Source organism: Sciurus carolinensis, chromosome 5, assembly GCF_902686445.1.
Source record: "Sciurus carolinensis chromosome 5, mSciCar1.2, whole genome shotgun sequence".
Taxonomy (NCBI): Eukaryota; Metazoa; Chordata; class Mammalia; order Rodentia; family Sciuridae; genus Sciurus; species Sciurus carolinensis.
In genome coordinates this window covers 161,580,906-161,596,512 of record NC_062217.1, presented here as the reverse complement: position 1 = coordinate 161,596,512, position 15,607 = coordinate 161,580,906, and the positions used below count along the sequence as shown (strand labels likewise).

The 15,607-nt window shown below is 43.1% G+C and overlaps 2 protein-coding genes across 2 annotated transcripts in view; one reads left to right on the top strand and one right to left on the bottom strand.

Moving 5' to 3' along the window:
* Fhip2a (FHF complex subunit HOOK interacting protein 2A) overlaps positions 1–863 on the bottom strand; it is a 38,297-nt gene extending 37,434 nt beyond the window's left edge. The window contains 1 exon segment of the mRNA XM_047553319.1: positions 315–863. Coding sequence (XP_047409275.1) covers positions 315–359 — 45 coding nt within the window. The 5' untranslated portion in view covers positions 360–863.
* The window catches only part of LOC124985011 (uncharacterized), a 28,300-nt gene continuing 13,013 nt past the window's right edge, over positions 321–15,607 (top strand). Inside the window, exon 1 of the mRNA XM_047553320.1 lies at positions 321–953. Coding sequence (XP_047409276.1) covers positions 337–953 — 617 coding nt within the window. The 5' untranslated portion in view covers positions 321–336. The remainder of the gene's footprint in view (positions 954–15,607) is intronic.

The window sequence follows — 15,607 nt, the reverse complement described above, 5'->3', positions numbered from 1 at the left end:
TGTCCTGCTCAGCGCTGGCCCCCTTTCCCGGGGGGTTAACGGTCGGGGCGCCCGGAGCCTCCCGGCCGCAGGTGCCGCCCGACTCCCCGGACCCCACCGGCGGGAGGAGCCCGCCAAGCCCGGCGCGGCGGGTCTGCGCTCTGCGGCGGGCAGGGGTCCCCGCCGGCCCGGGGCGCGCAGAGAGGCCGCCCGGGGCCCGGCGCCCGCGACGCCCCGGGCCTCCTCTCCGCGGGCCGCGCCGCGCGCCGAGCCGGGCGGGCGGGGAGCGTAGGCCGCCGCCGTCCGGGCTGCCGCGCGCCGCGGCCGGGCCTTACCGCCTCCACGGCGTGCTGCAGGATGGAGGTGAACTTGGAGAACATCCTGTCCCGGGACTGCAGCAGCCTCTCCCGGGACGACCTGGAGAGCTCCTCGATGCGCCGCCGCCGCCCCTGCTGCGGCTGCCGGGGCCGCTCCAGAGTGAAGGCCGGTGCGGGCGGCGAGCAGAAGCAGAGGCCGCGGCGGGCCCAACCCTGCCGCTTCGGTGTGCGGGCGGCTGCGGCGGCGCGGGGGCGCGGCGGGCGACTCGGGGGGCGTTGGGCGCGGACGCGGGCCCCGCGGATCTGCGGCGGCGGCGGCGGCGGCGGCTCGGACACGGTGGCAGCCCGGCTCGGGTTCCTTCCGCCCGTTCTGCCCGCCGCCGCCTGCAGGGGGCGCCGCCGCGGCCCGGGGAGGCCCCGGCCAGGCCGGCCCTGCGGCGGGGCGCCGGACGCCACAGGGGCGGGCGTGGGCCCTGCTGCCGCCGCCCTCCGCGGGCTGGGCGCGCCCGCACCCCGCGCGCCTGTCTCTGCTCGGCGGCGGCCTTCGGTTTTGTTTCTCTGGTGGAAGTGCAATGCCGACTGTGTAGGGCAGCGAGGCCATTCCCGTTTGTACACAGTGTTCAGAGGTTTGTCTTCTGGGACAGATTTGGAAGCCTGGTAAGAACACACCGTCCGGAAGCCCAACGGACAGGAGGGTCAAAGGCTGAGAATGTGAACAAATCAAGTGATGCAGGTGAAATGGCTTTGCTAACTGTAGCCATCGTTATTATTCATCAGTAAAACAGGAAGGCCCAAGTGGACAAGCGGTAGGATGGTTCAGTTAAATAAATATATTTTTTATTATTGTTATTGTTATTATTTGTAGTGGGAATTGAAGCTACAGGCGCTTTACCACTGAACTACATCCCAGTCCTTCAAAAATTTTATATTTCGAGACAACGTCTTACTAAATAGCCCAGTCTAGCCTCAAACTTGGGATCCTCCTATCGCAGTCTCCCCAGTTGCTGGGATTACAGGTGTGCACCACCGAGCCGGGCAAACATGATTGTTAGTTAGATGCAACAATTCAGTATAGCACTTTCGGTTCATTTGTTAGATCATACTGGAAAACATTAGTGAGGAAAAGAATCAGAAAGGATTCTAGGAAATGCCTAGGACTGATAATGGAAGCTACAATGTAAGCATTTAGGTGGCGGCTTCTCAAAATTCTGTGCCACAGTCTGTTAGTCAAGCTTTGAAGAAACAGTCCAGGCTGGAAAATTTTAGGTTGTGTTGATACAATTTACGAAAACGCCCATATCCTGGAGAGCTTTGTGTGTGCTTTATGCTAGTTTTGGTGTTTTACCAAAAGAAACAGAAAGTTCTTGATAAGGGTGGAGTAAATTTTGCACAACCACTGATGAAAATATGTATTTACAGTTGAGAAAGAGCAGAAAAAGTCTCAGCCATATGGAGGAGGGTTAAGGGGCCAGGCTATGGAGTTGGGTAGCCTGTTTAAAGCCCAACTGTCACTCATCTGGGACAAGTTTCTGCTTTGTTTTCTCATCTGCAGGAAGGGGAGAATTGCACCGACCTCATTGTGGAAGTTAATGAATATAAATCACTTCAGTAGTACCCAGTCCATAGTAAGAGATGCACGACTTTAGTTATTGTTAGTGAGAGTAATTAGGGGCTGGGGAGAGAGCTCAGTCGGTAGAGTGCTTGGGTTTGATCCTCAGCACCCAAAAAACAAAACAAAAAACAAAACAAAACAAAAAAAGTAATTAGCAAAATCGTTGAACCTAAAATCAAGATTTAAGGAAGAGATCTAGTCTTGTCTTCTTTCCCCCTGCTTTTGTTGTCTCACCCCTGCTTCACGCAAGGGCAGGTAAATCTGACCTAAAATTTCTGTAGTGAAGCCCCCAGAATCCTGGAAGGCTTCCTCTGTTGTTTGCTAAACACTGAATTGTTTTCCTTCCCCAATTCTGGCTCCTTGTTCCTGCTTCAACTAAGAGCACATTGTGTTTATTATTATTATTATTATTCACAAAGTTTAAGATGGTTAGTCATATTATTAACCATAATTATTTTCCTGGCCTAATTGTCACGCATTTATATGGCATTTTGTATTTTCATAATTCCTTGCAACCACAAATTGCATGGAGAGGTCTGTTTAAGAGGCTCAGAGTTGTTCCCATCTGATGCCTACCATTGCATTCTTGTTATGAGTGTAATATGTATGTATTATATAGACCTATTTATATGCATACATATGTCTATATTAATGTCAATACTTAGGGTAATGATTCATCTGCTTGATATCTAATTTCCAAGACATACGAGTTGTACTAGAATTGTCACCGAGCAGATATTCCTATTTTTTATTCTCATCCTGCAATGCCTGAGGTGACACTAACCATCATCATTAGCCCCTTTCCAGGGTGCATTCAGACCTACTTCAACCCAGTGTGATTCAAGAAAACACAGAAAGGTTTCCCTTAGCCTCCAAAACACTTAAGTTTGGCTTCCTGAAATTCCTTAATTACAACTTTATCCTTTATTCCTTTAGCATAAGCCAAATAAGAAGTTTAGTCCCTGTTAAAATACTATTGAGAGAGAACCCATTAAACTGTATCATTTATTATCCTGCAGGGTGAATGAATTTATGAAATTCTTTTCTAAAATGAAGTTTAACCAGCGAAGACAAAACCCTACAAAACTGAAGCCCAATTGGGGTGGAGTTGAGAAAAGAGATGAACACAATTAGGTGATACCTGCTTCCAATGTTTAGCAGACTTCTGGTTAAATATGTGGGTGGGGGCGAACGTTTAGCAACGTTCCCTCCCCCAAGCTTCACTAAAATGACAATAAAGAAATTTTTCAAAGGATAAACACAAAAGAACAAATAAATTGGGAGAGGAGATAACAGCAACAGAATTTCGAGAACTGGAGACTAGCTGTAAAGGGATCAACTGATGTGTCTGAACAAAGCTGAATCCTAAGGCAACAATACAGAAAGCCTGGAACCAAAGTAATGTATGGACATGGTCATAATCTCTAATGGCTCAGGATTTGGTGGCATTCAATACCTCTGAAAGCAGAGGTAAAAGTGGGACCAACACTAGCAGGATGGATTGAAAATTTGTTTGAAATTACACACCACCCTACTCTACAAGATTAGCTGACTGCCCCACTACCCCTTTCCTATCGTGGTATATGATCAGAGACTTGCTCTGGAGACAATCAGAAGTTGCATATGGATGGGGTGATAAAGTAAAAGTAAACATTGTGAATGTTGAGAAATATGTCCCCAACCCTCTTCCTCCTCTTGATCCCTCCACATAGAAGACAGGAAAGGTCTCTGGAGAATCTGAGCTAGAAAAGACCTAAATCTACGGAGGGAATCTGCAACAATGCCCCATCCACACACTCAGAGATTCTAATCAGCTTTATAATGCCCTCCTCCTAAACAGGATCCGATACCCTGGGGTCATCAAAAATTTGAGGAAGGCTTATAATATTGATGACAGAGACCAAAAGAAACCAACAGGACAGAGGGGGATGGAATCTGGAAGAAACACTTTTGCTTTCATTAATCTGTTAGGAAGAGATGGGGAATAAAATTTAGAAAAAAACAACAGCACTACCAATGACATTCTCAAAGAGAATTGCAGTCATAAAACAAGAATGGTGTGATATTTCTAAAAAGCAGCATGTAGAGAACAAAAAAGTAACTCTTAGACATCAAGACTATGACAATAAGCTGGGCATGGTGGCGCACGCCTGTAATCCCAGTGACTCAGGAGGATAAGGCACAGGATCACAAGTTAGAGGCCAGTCTAAGCAATTTAGTTACGCCCTAAGTAACTTAGTGAAATCATGTCTCAAAGTAAAAAACAAAAAGGGCTGGGGATGTGGCTCAGTTTTTAAGCACCCCTGGGTTCAATCCCCTGTATCAAAAAAAGAAAAGAAAAAATAATATAAAACAGAGGAAAATAAACAGTGTTTCCCAAAGTCTAACGTAAAAGTGATGAAGATAAGAACAGTGGAGGAAAAGCCATTTTAAAATTATAGGGCCTCTCCAGTGTGTCCAATATCCAAATAATGGGAGAGAATACAGGAAGACAATGTAAGAAATCATTAAAATTGCATGAATTTGAAAGACATAAGTTTCCATATTAAGAGGGTCCGTTAAATAACAGAACAATGAATGAAAACAAACTCACTCTAATGGACATTATTGTAAAACTTCAGAACACTAGGTTCAAAGAAAGATGATACTTCCAATGAGAGAAAACAAAAACAAGTGTATACAAAGAATCAAGAATTACAGTAGCATATCACTTTTCAGCAACAACTTGGAAAGTGAGACGACCTTGGGGCAAGGGCTTCAAAATTCTGGGGTAAAATATCCAACCTACAATTCTATGCTAAGACAACGTTAATCGAGTGCGAGAATAAAATAATTTATTTCAGATGTGCAAGATGTTGGAAGTTTTTCCTACCTTGAACCCTTTCAGGTAAACCACTGGGAGATATGCTGCAAAAAACCTCAGGGAATAAACCAAGGGGGAGGGCCCCCAGCTAGTCCAGGTGAGAGTCGGTAGCAGGGCTCCAGGAGAAGTTTCCTGAAGACAAAACTGGTAAATGGAATATCTAATGTGTCTGAGCAGATTTTTCCAGATAAGGGGAAAGTTTGATGTTGAATTAGGGATGGATACCAAGAAAAGAAAAACCCACACCTAGATCATTATTAACACCAAGAAGAATAAAATGTTTAAAAGAGTTGTGCAGGAACAGGTAATCAGAGTACCTATGGCACAATCATAGGTATCATTTGCACAACCCCTGTAAATAGTGAATACTGATCTGATTAAAGCTATAAAATTGCTATTGCCTCAGGAAGATGAAAAGATGGATATGCAGTGGGAGAGGACTGTGCAAAGCAGAGCTAAATCCTCCTCCTCTGCTTAAAACAGAAATATCAAAAAGTAGCCTAAGCATTTTTGTTTAAAAAGGAAGTAAATGGTATAAGAATGTCTTCCGAGTGTTGAAAGGGGTGGCCTCTATGGAGCAGGAAGTTGGGAGTTTTGGAGGAAGGACAGAAGTTTTCATAACAAACCTTATAAAAGCGATTGACGAAGCCATATGCTGGTATAACCCCAAGTTTGTTTGGCAAGCAGAGAAACTGGAACCAGGAAACTGTTTTTGATGCTTTTGTCGAAGTTCAGACAATAGAGTATAACATGGAGGAGTAACTAACCTGGAGGAGGAGGAAGAAGATGGTAGACTTCTAAGTTGAGGTAAGATCAACCAGATTTTGCAGAAGACGTAAGGCACGAACACAGGATGAGTTGGGGCTGTCTGGAGTTCCTGGATTCATTCAGGTAATAAGTTTGGATTAGGAAGTTTGGATTATAGGAACTCTGAAGAGCGAAAAGAGATCTGGGCTGCTAATAAAGATTTGAGAATCATCTCTTAAAGGTGACAGTTGAAAGCCTGCACATGCCTGTAAATCCCAGAGACTCAGGAAACTGAGACAGGAGGATCCCAAGTTCAAGGCCAGCCTCAATGATTTAGGAAGGCCCTAAGCAACTTAGCGAGATGCCTGTCTCACAGTAAAAAAATATAAAAAGACTGGGGTTGTGACTCAGTGGTATAGCGCCCCTGGGTTCAATCTCAGGTACAAAAAAAAAAAAAAAAAAGTCGGCAATTGAACTACAAGAATAAGATAGTTCGCTTATTGGTACAGTCAAAGAAAAAAAAGAAGACAGAATGGTTACAAACATACAAACTTGAGGACCCCCTGCATCGTAGGACTAGGAAATAGAAGAGAAATTCATTGAAATGAGCCCTCAGAGATGAGAGGTTTCAGAAGTTGAGAAGCTGAACAAGGGTGAATCAGCACAGGCCACGGTTTCAGCTTCTGGATGCAATTCTGCAGTTGCCACAGAGACAAGAAGGAAGCTGGTGGGTCTCAGAAGATTACATAAAAACTATTAAAACTCTGGTGTCCGGTGTCACATTCCCTGATGGCAGCTGCAGTGGGCACTTCTGTGTAAGCTCAGACTCACCTCATGGTGACAGCATCTTACCTCAACCCCACGCTACCGTCGCAGAATTTCTGCCACCGAAAATTCTCCGTGAGAGCCTGCTCATTCTGAAAGTATGATGGAATTAGCCCCCATTGGGGTAATTCTTAGCCAATGCGGGATGGAATGTGGTGGACGAATGCCCAGAGTCCTGCCTTACTGGCGGGCAATTCTGAGAAGCAGTTCTAAGAGGTGCTCTGAACCCATTTCAGGAGGCCCCAACCTACTGACTGCAGCGGGCATCTTTGTCTTCCCTCTTGTCCTCCCCACCTCCTCACTCCTGTGGTCTGAAGTGAACTTCTTACAGTCAGGTCTTTGTCTCCGGCTCTCCTTTCAAGAAGATCTGTGTCTGAGAGCTGGACTGGAAGAAGCTTAGAGGGGAGGCCCAGTGCCACAAATTGACTGTACCCCCTCCCCCTCCCCCAGCTCCAGAAAATGAGCAGCACCTGTTAGGGCCAGCTAAGCAGAAAAATCCAATATTATTGTGGCTTAAAGAAGTGCATTTCTTTTTCAGGAAAAGAAGTTTTGCCTGGTAGGCAGTTAGGAGCAGGATGATGACTTCCGGGAGCCACACCCTTGACTTTCTGCACCACCACCCAGGGCTGCCATGTTCAGGAGCACTTCATGGTCCTATGCAGGTGCTGGAGGTCTAGTTACCAACTGTAGGCAGTAGCAGAAGGAAGCAAGGAAGAGAGAGAGTACTTTTTCTCCTATAACAAATACTTTCTGAAAGTATCACACTTCTGTACATTTAATTGATCAGAATTTATTTGCATAACCACATTTAATAGTTAGAAAAGAAAGCTAGGGAATGAAATGTTTAATTCTGGGTAACCACCAGAAAAATAAAAATGCAAAGTATGACTCAAATTCAGTACAAGAAGAATTTGCTCAATCCAATGGAATGTAGGAAAAAAGAAAAAAGATACTAGAGAGGAAGCATGAAAAATAGAAAACAAAATAGGTTTTTCTGTTATAATAGTTATAGATTTAGTCACCAATTAAAAGATGAATAGATTGGATTTTAAAAATAGCACTATATTTTCTAAAACAGATGCATTTAAAAGGGAAGAGACATACTGAAATAAATGAATAGGAAAAGATCAGAGAAATAGGAATAAAATAATCAGGATAACAATTGTGTCAGACAAAATAGAATTGAAAAAATATCACAAGGGATAAAGAAAGATACAACATACTGGTAAAATAATCATAGATCAAGAAAACAAGGTTTGTGCTCATAAATATACTTATTGGTATAGACACAAAATATGTAAAGCAATAACTGGCAGAACTACAGGGAGAAATAAGTAAATCAACTATTGTACTTGCAGAGTTTACCTCTCACATAATCAAGCTCAGAAAATAAGCAGAGATCTAGGACATTTGAATAATGTGAGTAATAAGCTCCAAGAAAATATAATGGAGAGATTTATACTCATCAAAGAAATCACATTTTCAAACATATGTGGAACATTTACAAAATTTGATTTTGTACCAAGCAACAAAGGAAATCCAAGGAAGTTAATTCTGAAGACTTAACATTCATTCTTTAACCAAAATAATAGCCCAACACACACACACACACACACACACACACACACACACACATATACATGAACACATGATTGTATCCTAGTGAGAAAAACCAATAACAAACATATATGTAATAAAATTTCACATGGTAATAACGCTGTGAACAGGATGCCTGTGGGTAAGGGGATAAAGATGATTTGGGAAGTTTTATTTTAAACTAGGTAGCCAGGGCTCCCTCCAGGTATAGCTCAGTGGTAGAGTACTTGTCTAGCTGGGTTGGATCCCCAGTACCATAAAATAAATATTGTATGTTAAGTGACCAGAGAAATCTCTGGAGAGATACCATATGAATGAATGAAGGGACTTAGCTCTGTGGATAGGAAAGAGGAGAATCTGGCAGGGAGAAGAGCTAGTGCAAGTGTCTTCTCTTGGGAGAGTCTGGCTTATCTGAGGAAGGCCACTCTGGCTGGGTAGGCAGGTGATTAGGAGAAAAAGCAGTTGAGCATGCCCTTAGAGAGAAGGCCAAGGGTCAGGCCACATAGAGCAGTAATTCTGATCCCTCTCAAATCCAAAGGTTCTTTTTTAATCTAAAAGTATAAATGGTAATACATACACCTACTTATCTTAGAAAATGCCTGTAGGCCCTTTGGGGAACACTTGGAAGAAATTTTATAGTATATTCATGTGGAATTGTGGTAGGGTCTTTCCTCAAAAGAGTCTGTCCTCCCCATCAATCAAGAGACCCTGGATCCATGAGTTGCCCAAAGTGTAGATACTCGTTAAGAGGTCAGCCTAGACTGTAGACTCTATTGATGTGCTTTGGTGCAGATCTCCAACCATCAGACCTAGTAAGATTTTACTAGCATATCAATCTAGTGATTCTTCAATAGGCTGTCTGTTGTGGTTTGGATATGAGTGTCCCCCAAAAGTTCACTTGTGGGACAGTGCAAGAATTTTCAGAGGTTAAATGATTAGATTATGAGAGCTGCAATTTAATCAGTGGATTAATCCACTTAAACGGATGAACTGAGTGGTAAATGTAGGTAGGATGTGGTTGGAGGAAGTAGGTCACTCGAGGCATGCCTGTGTGGTTTATGTTGACACTGGTGAGTGGAGTGTGCTCTCTGCTTCCTGGCTATCATGAACTGAGCAGCGTTTCTTTGCCATGCCCTTCTACCATGATGCTTCACCTCAACTCAGGCCCCCAGCTATTGTCTGCCAACCATGTGCCATATATTGCACCTCTGAAACCAAGAGACAGCCTTTTCCTCCTTTAAGTTGTTCTGATCAGGTCTTTTGGTCACAGTGATGCAAAGTTGACTAACACCCTGGTCATCTGTATCATTCCTGCGTACATGATTTGCCAGACCAAGACATCCTGGTTTTACATTGAAGTAACTTCTGTTGCCATCACAGTGATTTCTCCCACCTTGCTTCTGGTGGTTAAGTGCAGCCACTTGGTCTCTATCCCTTCCTTTATCCCATCACTTCCACCAGAATCAGTCATCTGAATGGCACCTTGCGCACTGTTATCCCCCGTGATAGAGCTTTTCAAGGATGCCAGCGATCCCTTTTAAACACCTTTCTCATGGCCTAGTGCACAGATGCCCTCTTAGTTTTCTTGAAGGATGTAGTGGAGGATGGGCAGTGCATGTCATAAATGATAAATGAGCTTCACATTCTTCTTTTTAATCTATGTCTACATTCCTCCATGTCCATGCCAAGAATAGTCGAACTGGTCAATTTTGTGGAACACTGAATCCAAAGTTCAATCAATCAACCAAGCAGTTATAGGACTTCCAATCATACTAGCTCATGCATATGGAATCTTGAATTGCTTATAAATGCATTCATAAAAGTACGTGTGGCCTGATCTAATTTTGACTTGTTTCCTCCTAAGAGTAACACTCAAAAAGTCAACATATTTCCTAGGTTTTTAGTCTCTCTCAGAAAAATCTGGAAATTCATCATGTATGCCATGTCCTCCTGGGCTAAACTTAGCACTCGTATCTTGGAGCATATTGAGATCTGACTCTATGTATGAGTCTAAAGTCATTCGTGGTGGTCTGGGTGGGTCTTGAGGAGGATAGCCATCTCTCTGCAAGACAACTTCCCTGGGCAAGCTTATGCAAGATCTGTAAGCAAATCTAATCTTCTCAGCCATGGGAGGGCAGGCTGTTTTTACTGACAAGAGAGACTCAGAGAGGCCTGGGAGTTCAAAACTCACAACATTGTGCAACTCCACACAGGGGTCCCCATTCTGAGTCTCCGGTTTGCTCCTTCTCAATGTCATAGTACAATATAAAAGACATGGCTAACCTGTGAATTCAATTTATTATTTGGCAACCCAGACAACTAATTTTGTGTATGATTTTCAGTAAGTTTGCAGCTACAAATATCAGCCAATTGTTTTAAGGCTACTACAGATACTACCTAGTTCTTTGTGACTTGAGATCAGAGTTTGAAACTGATTTTATCATTTTCTTTCAGTATTCTGTTCAGTGCTGCTAGAAGCGGCTACTCTAGTCCACAGTTCATTACTACCATAGCAGTCAAGTACAATAGGCACTTCGTCCTCCAAGCTGCTGGTTTCCGTAGGTACTCCACAAGCAAATGTGGGCAATACTCCAAACATGCCTAAATTCCATTTTTGAGGGTCTACTTCCTGGGACCACTGTGACCCAGAACCATGTTGGAAAACAGACACCACATGAGTTTTCTCAGCAGAGAGAATTTAATGCCAGATATGTGTTGCATGGAGTTTGGAGTACTAGAAAAGCAAAAAGCCAACACTGAAGTCCAGAGGTGAAAATGTGCAGCAGGGAACAGAGGGAAGGCATTAGTGTTTTCAGAACTAGAGGCTGGGAGTAGGGCCCTGAGCGGGGGCTACGGCCCAACTGATTCTGAAACCTTAGTAGGGCATCTGAAGGCTAATTTTGAGAGTAGGAAAAAAAAAAAAAAAAAAAAAAAAAAGAACACTGGAGACTGGAGCCAACTGCTGCTACAACCAATGACTTTTTAAGGAAACTACCCAGAGCAGGACACAACAGGAAGAGGCAGTCCCAGCCACCCTCTTCTGCCTCACAATCTTCCTCTAGCACCCCCTGCTGGCAGAACCAAAGAGAGGGAGAGTTACCTGGCAAAAGAGTCCTCCACTCAGACAAAAGAGCAGAGATTAAAAGAGTGAATCTGGAGCTATTTAAGACAATCATGTGTGTTTGGAGCATAATTAGAGACTTAATTACAATAAAGGACATCATGAAATGGTCAGATGTTTATACTCTATGTAGAGTCTGAATGAAAGTGGCAGCTATACACATGTATATTCAGATACATTTACAAAACTGGGGATGCAAATAACCAGAGAAGTTGCCAAGAGTAATGTGATTCTCCAAAGTGGTGAACAACTTTTTGATAATATTCCAAACAAAATAATACATCATCTCCCTTCAGATTACAGAGTAGTGCATTTCTGGAAATTTTATTGCATATTAAATACTCAATTAATGGTAAATATGTCTGTATGAATATCTATCCAGAAATTTGAAAGTTATATAGGATAAGAGATAATTCCTACTTTCATGGAAATACCATTTATATTGCAGTGGGTGTAATACTGTCTCTGAATTCTGTAGCTCTCTACAAATTTTCAAAATACCTGCTAGGATAAGGTAATTATGATAGTATTTTACCATAGGGCAAGGGCATAAAAAGTTTGAATTTCATTCTGAGACTGGAAGCTATCTGAGGGTTTTTGCACAAAAACATCCAATTTGCATTTAAAAAAAAAAATCACTCTAGCTGCTTCTCTGTGGAAACCAGAGTGTGGGGAAGGCAAGAATGGAAGCAGGAAATCCAGGTCTGAGGCTCACATTATTCCAGTAAGAGTCAAGGAGACTTGAGTGGTGGAGGAAGTGGTGATAAGCCGTTGGTTTCTGGATATATTCCAAAGAGTGGACAGGATTTGCTGGAAAATTGCATGAGAATGAGAGAAAGAGCACAATCAAGAAGATGCCAAGTTTTTTTTGGCCTGAATAGCTCTGAGTGGCAGTGCCATTTGTAAATATGGAAAAATACTGGTGAGGAATGGACTTTTGAAGCAATCTGTAAAAGCCTGTAAATCTGTAAGATGCCTGTTAGGTATCCATGAGGAGATGCTGAAGAGGCAGCTGGATATACCAGGATAGGGCTCATGGGAGATGTCAGGGATGGAAGTATAAATTAGAGAGTAAGCAGGGAATTTTATATGCATAAACCTGGATGTGAGCAGAAACTGGGATGAATGTAGGTGGGGAGAAAGGAGTTTCAAATAAGGAGCATGGAGACACTCCAAGATTTAGAGACTGAGAAGAGGCAATGGTGTCAGCAAAGGAGAGTGATATGAAGCTAGATTGTTTTCTAACCATAATGCAATAACAATACCTAATGCCAAGTACTAGCTAAACACTTAATATATACTATTTTGTGTGGTGCTAGGGGTCAAACTCAGGGCATCATACTTACTCAGTGAGCCCTCTACCCCTGAGATACACCCCCAGACCCTGTACTACTATCTTTTAATATTAGTAATTACTACATGAGGTAGGTTATATTGTTGTCTTTGTTTAATGATGAGGAAATTTATGAGGAAATTTACAGTAGAGTTGAACTGATCCTACTAGACATTAAAACCAACTATAAATTTATGGAACTAGATAGAGGTAGGGGTTGCACAAGGCTGGAATATACTAAATACTACTGAATTGTTCTTTTTTTTTTTTTTTTTTTTTTTTTTTTTTTTTTTTTTTTGCGGTGCTGGGGATCGAACCCAGGGCCTTGTGCATGCAAGGCAATCACCCTACCAACTGAGCTATCTCCCCAGCCCGAATTGTTCATTTTAAAATAGATAAATTTATGTTATGTGAACTTCAACTCAAAAAGAAAAGAAAGTGGCAAAATCAAAGCAACAAAACATCCTGGTTATGCAGGAAGAGACTAAAAATCCAGTGGAACAATGCAGACTGCTATATGGGGGAAAAAAATCATGCTTGTTCTCCCCATTATACATATAAGAAATCAAATACCATGTGGCTTAGGACATAAACATGAAAGGCAAATCTGTATAGCTTCAATAACAGAGGAAAATATAGGAGAATACAGAGGGGGAAGATTTTCTTAAAGAAGGATCCAAAAGGTAAACCATTAAGAAAAATATTGAGGGGTTTGAACATATCAAAATTAATAATTTATGCTCAAAAATAGAGATCATATATGAATTAACAGATAAGTAACAACTGTCAGGAGATTTTCAAAGTCTAAAACTGGTCTATTAGTTTCTTTTCGCTGCTACAACCAATTACCACAAATGTAGTGACTCAAAATAATGAAGAAATCTATTTTCCTAATATTTTAGAGGTCCAAGGTCTGAAACAGACGTCACTGGGCTAAAAGTCTGAAAATGCTCTTCTATTCGACTATGAAAAGCATCAGTAGCATTATTAGTCTGACATAGAAATACTACACATGGTTGTTATGGTTTGAATGTGAGGTGTTCCCTAAAAGCTCCTGTCAGTGCAGGAATATTCTGAGGTAAAATGATTGATTGAATTATGACAGTGGAGACCCAATCAGTCCATCCTAGTTTGATGGATTGACTGGGTGGTAACTGTAGGCGGGAGGGGGGTATGCCCTGGAAGGGTGCATCTTCCCTAGGACCCCTTCCCTCCTTGCCCACTCTCTGCTTCCTGACCCTGCCATGAGCTGGGCAGCTTTCCTTCACTGGTTCCTTCTCCCATGATGTGCTGCCTCACCTTGGGCCCAGAACAATGGAGCCTGCTGTTTACAGACTGAAACCTCTGAAACTGTGAACCCCAAATAAACTTTTCCTCCTCTAAGTTCTTGTTGGGTATTTCAGTCATAGAGATGCACAAGTTGACTAAAACAGAAGTTGGTATTGAGAAGTGGGATTGTTGTTGTGACTAACCTGACTGACCATGTGGTTCAGAACCATTTGGAGCTGGTTGGCAGGAGGAAATTTTGAAAAGTTTAGAGTTGCAAGCTGGAAAATCTTCAGTGTGTTACAAACAGAGTTTAGTGGATGATTCCGGTGGGAGCTCAGAAGACCAGAATGCTGATAGGAATGCAGACCATGCTCATGAAAATTCAGAGGGAAATGAGGATTCTCTTGGGAATTGGTCTAGAGGTCACTTGTGTTATATTATGGCAAAGCACTTGGCTACATCTTGTCCTTGTCCTGAGACTTTGTCTGAGGCTAAATTTAAAAGTGATGAACTAATTAATCTGGCAGAAGACTGAAGGCAACACAGCAGGCAGTCAGTGGCATGGGTATTGCTGGCTGCTGTTAACCCGGTTTGCTGTGAGAATTTGGAGCAGAAAGCAGAACTACAGGATTTTTAAAACTTGCAGTTTGGTCAGAAAAGTTCATGTAAAGCTGGAGGAAAGGAAGGTGCATTGAAGACATTATAGCCCTTAAAGGCATTCTAAGTACTTTACACAGAGACAACAGGGAAGGTGCCTCAAGTGCATCTCAAGAATTTGCAAGACCACACCCACTACAGGTTCCAGGGTACAAAAGAGAAAATCCCTTTGATAAGAGATTATGAGTGTACCCAGCAGGTACAGGGGAGCCTATGAAGTTGTTTCATTATGCAGAGCCACCCAGGCACTCAGTGGCCACTGCAGTCATGATACATACATGTACTACTGTACCAACAGGCAACAGGCCTTGGCCTCATCCATGTGCTACTGGTTCTGCAGGAATACAGGATGCTAAAGTGAAGGGGTCATGAGGCTTCCACTGAGATTTCAAAGGAAGGCCTGGGAGGCCAGGCACAGTGTAGTATAGCTGGAATCCCCGTGGACTGCCCCTGAGAGGGCAATGCGTGGAGCCATGAAGTCGAAGTCAAAGCTGGAATGGAGACTCCAGGAATTAAGAGATGCCAGTTACATGAACTGTCTGTCAAGAAAATCTGCTGGCTGCCAAGACAGCCAGGCTAAAAAGAGCCCATGTGCATGGCAACCAGCAAGGTCAACAGGGTGGGGCAACCTAAGCCCTTTGGAAATAACATCATGTCCTAGTTGCTGTACACGGAGTTATGGGCAGCGTGTCAGGACCTGTTTGCCTGGCTGGGTTTTGGTCTTTCTTTGACCCCATCCCTTCTTTCCATGCCATATCCCTCCCTTTTGGAGTGGGACTATTTATACCACTGTGTATTGGATAGGTGTAACTTGCTTTTTATTTTTATAGGGGTTCACATAAGAATTTGCCTTAGCTCTCAGAGGAGACTTTGGACTTGTAAAATGCTAAAACTGTTTGGACTGTGGGAGTCTTGGAGATGATCTAAATGCATTTTATATTGTGAGATGGACATGAGATTTTGGGGGCCAGGGGTGAAATGTTGTGGTTTTGATATGTGGTATCCTCTAAAAGCTCCTATTAATGTGGAATATTCAGTTAAAATGATTGGATTGTAAGCTATAACCTAATCAGCCCATCCTAGTCTGAATGGACTGACTGGGTGGGCAGGTGGGCATGACTGGAGGAGGTGGGTCACAGCGAGGGTGCCCTGGAAGGGTATATCTTCCCTATGACCTTTTTGCCCCTGACTCCCTCCTCCAAGCTTCCTGACCCTGCTCTAAGCCTAGCAGCTTTCCTCCCTTCTCCCTTGATGCCTCACCTTGGGCCCAGAACAGTGGAGTCTGCTG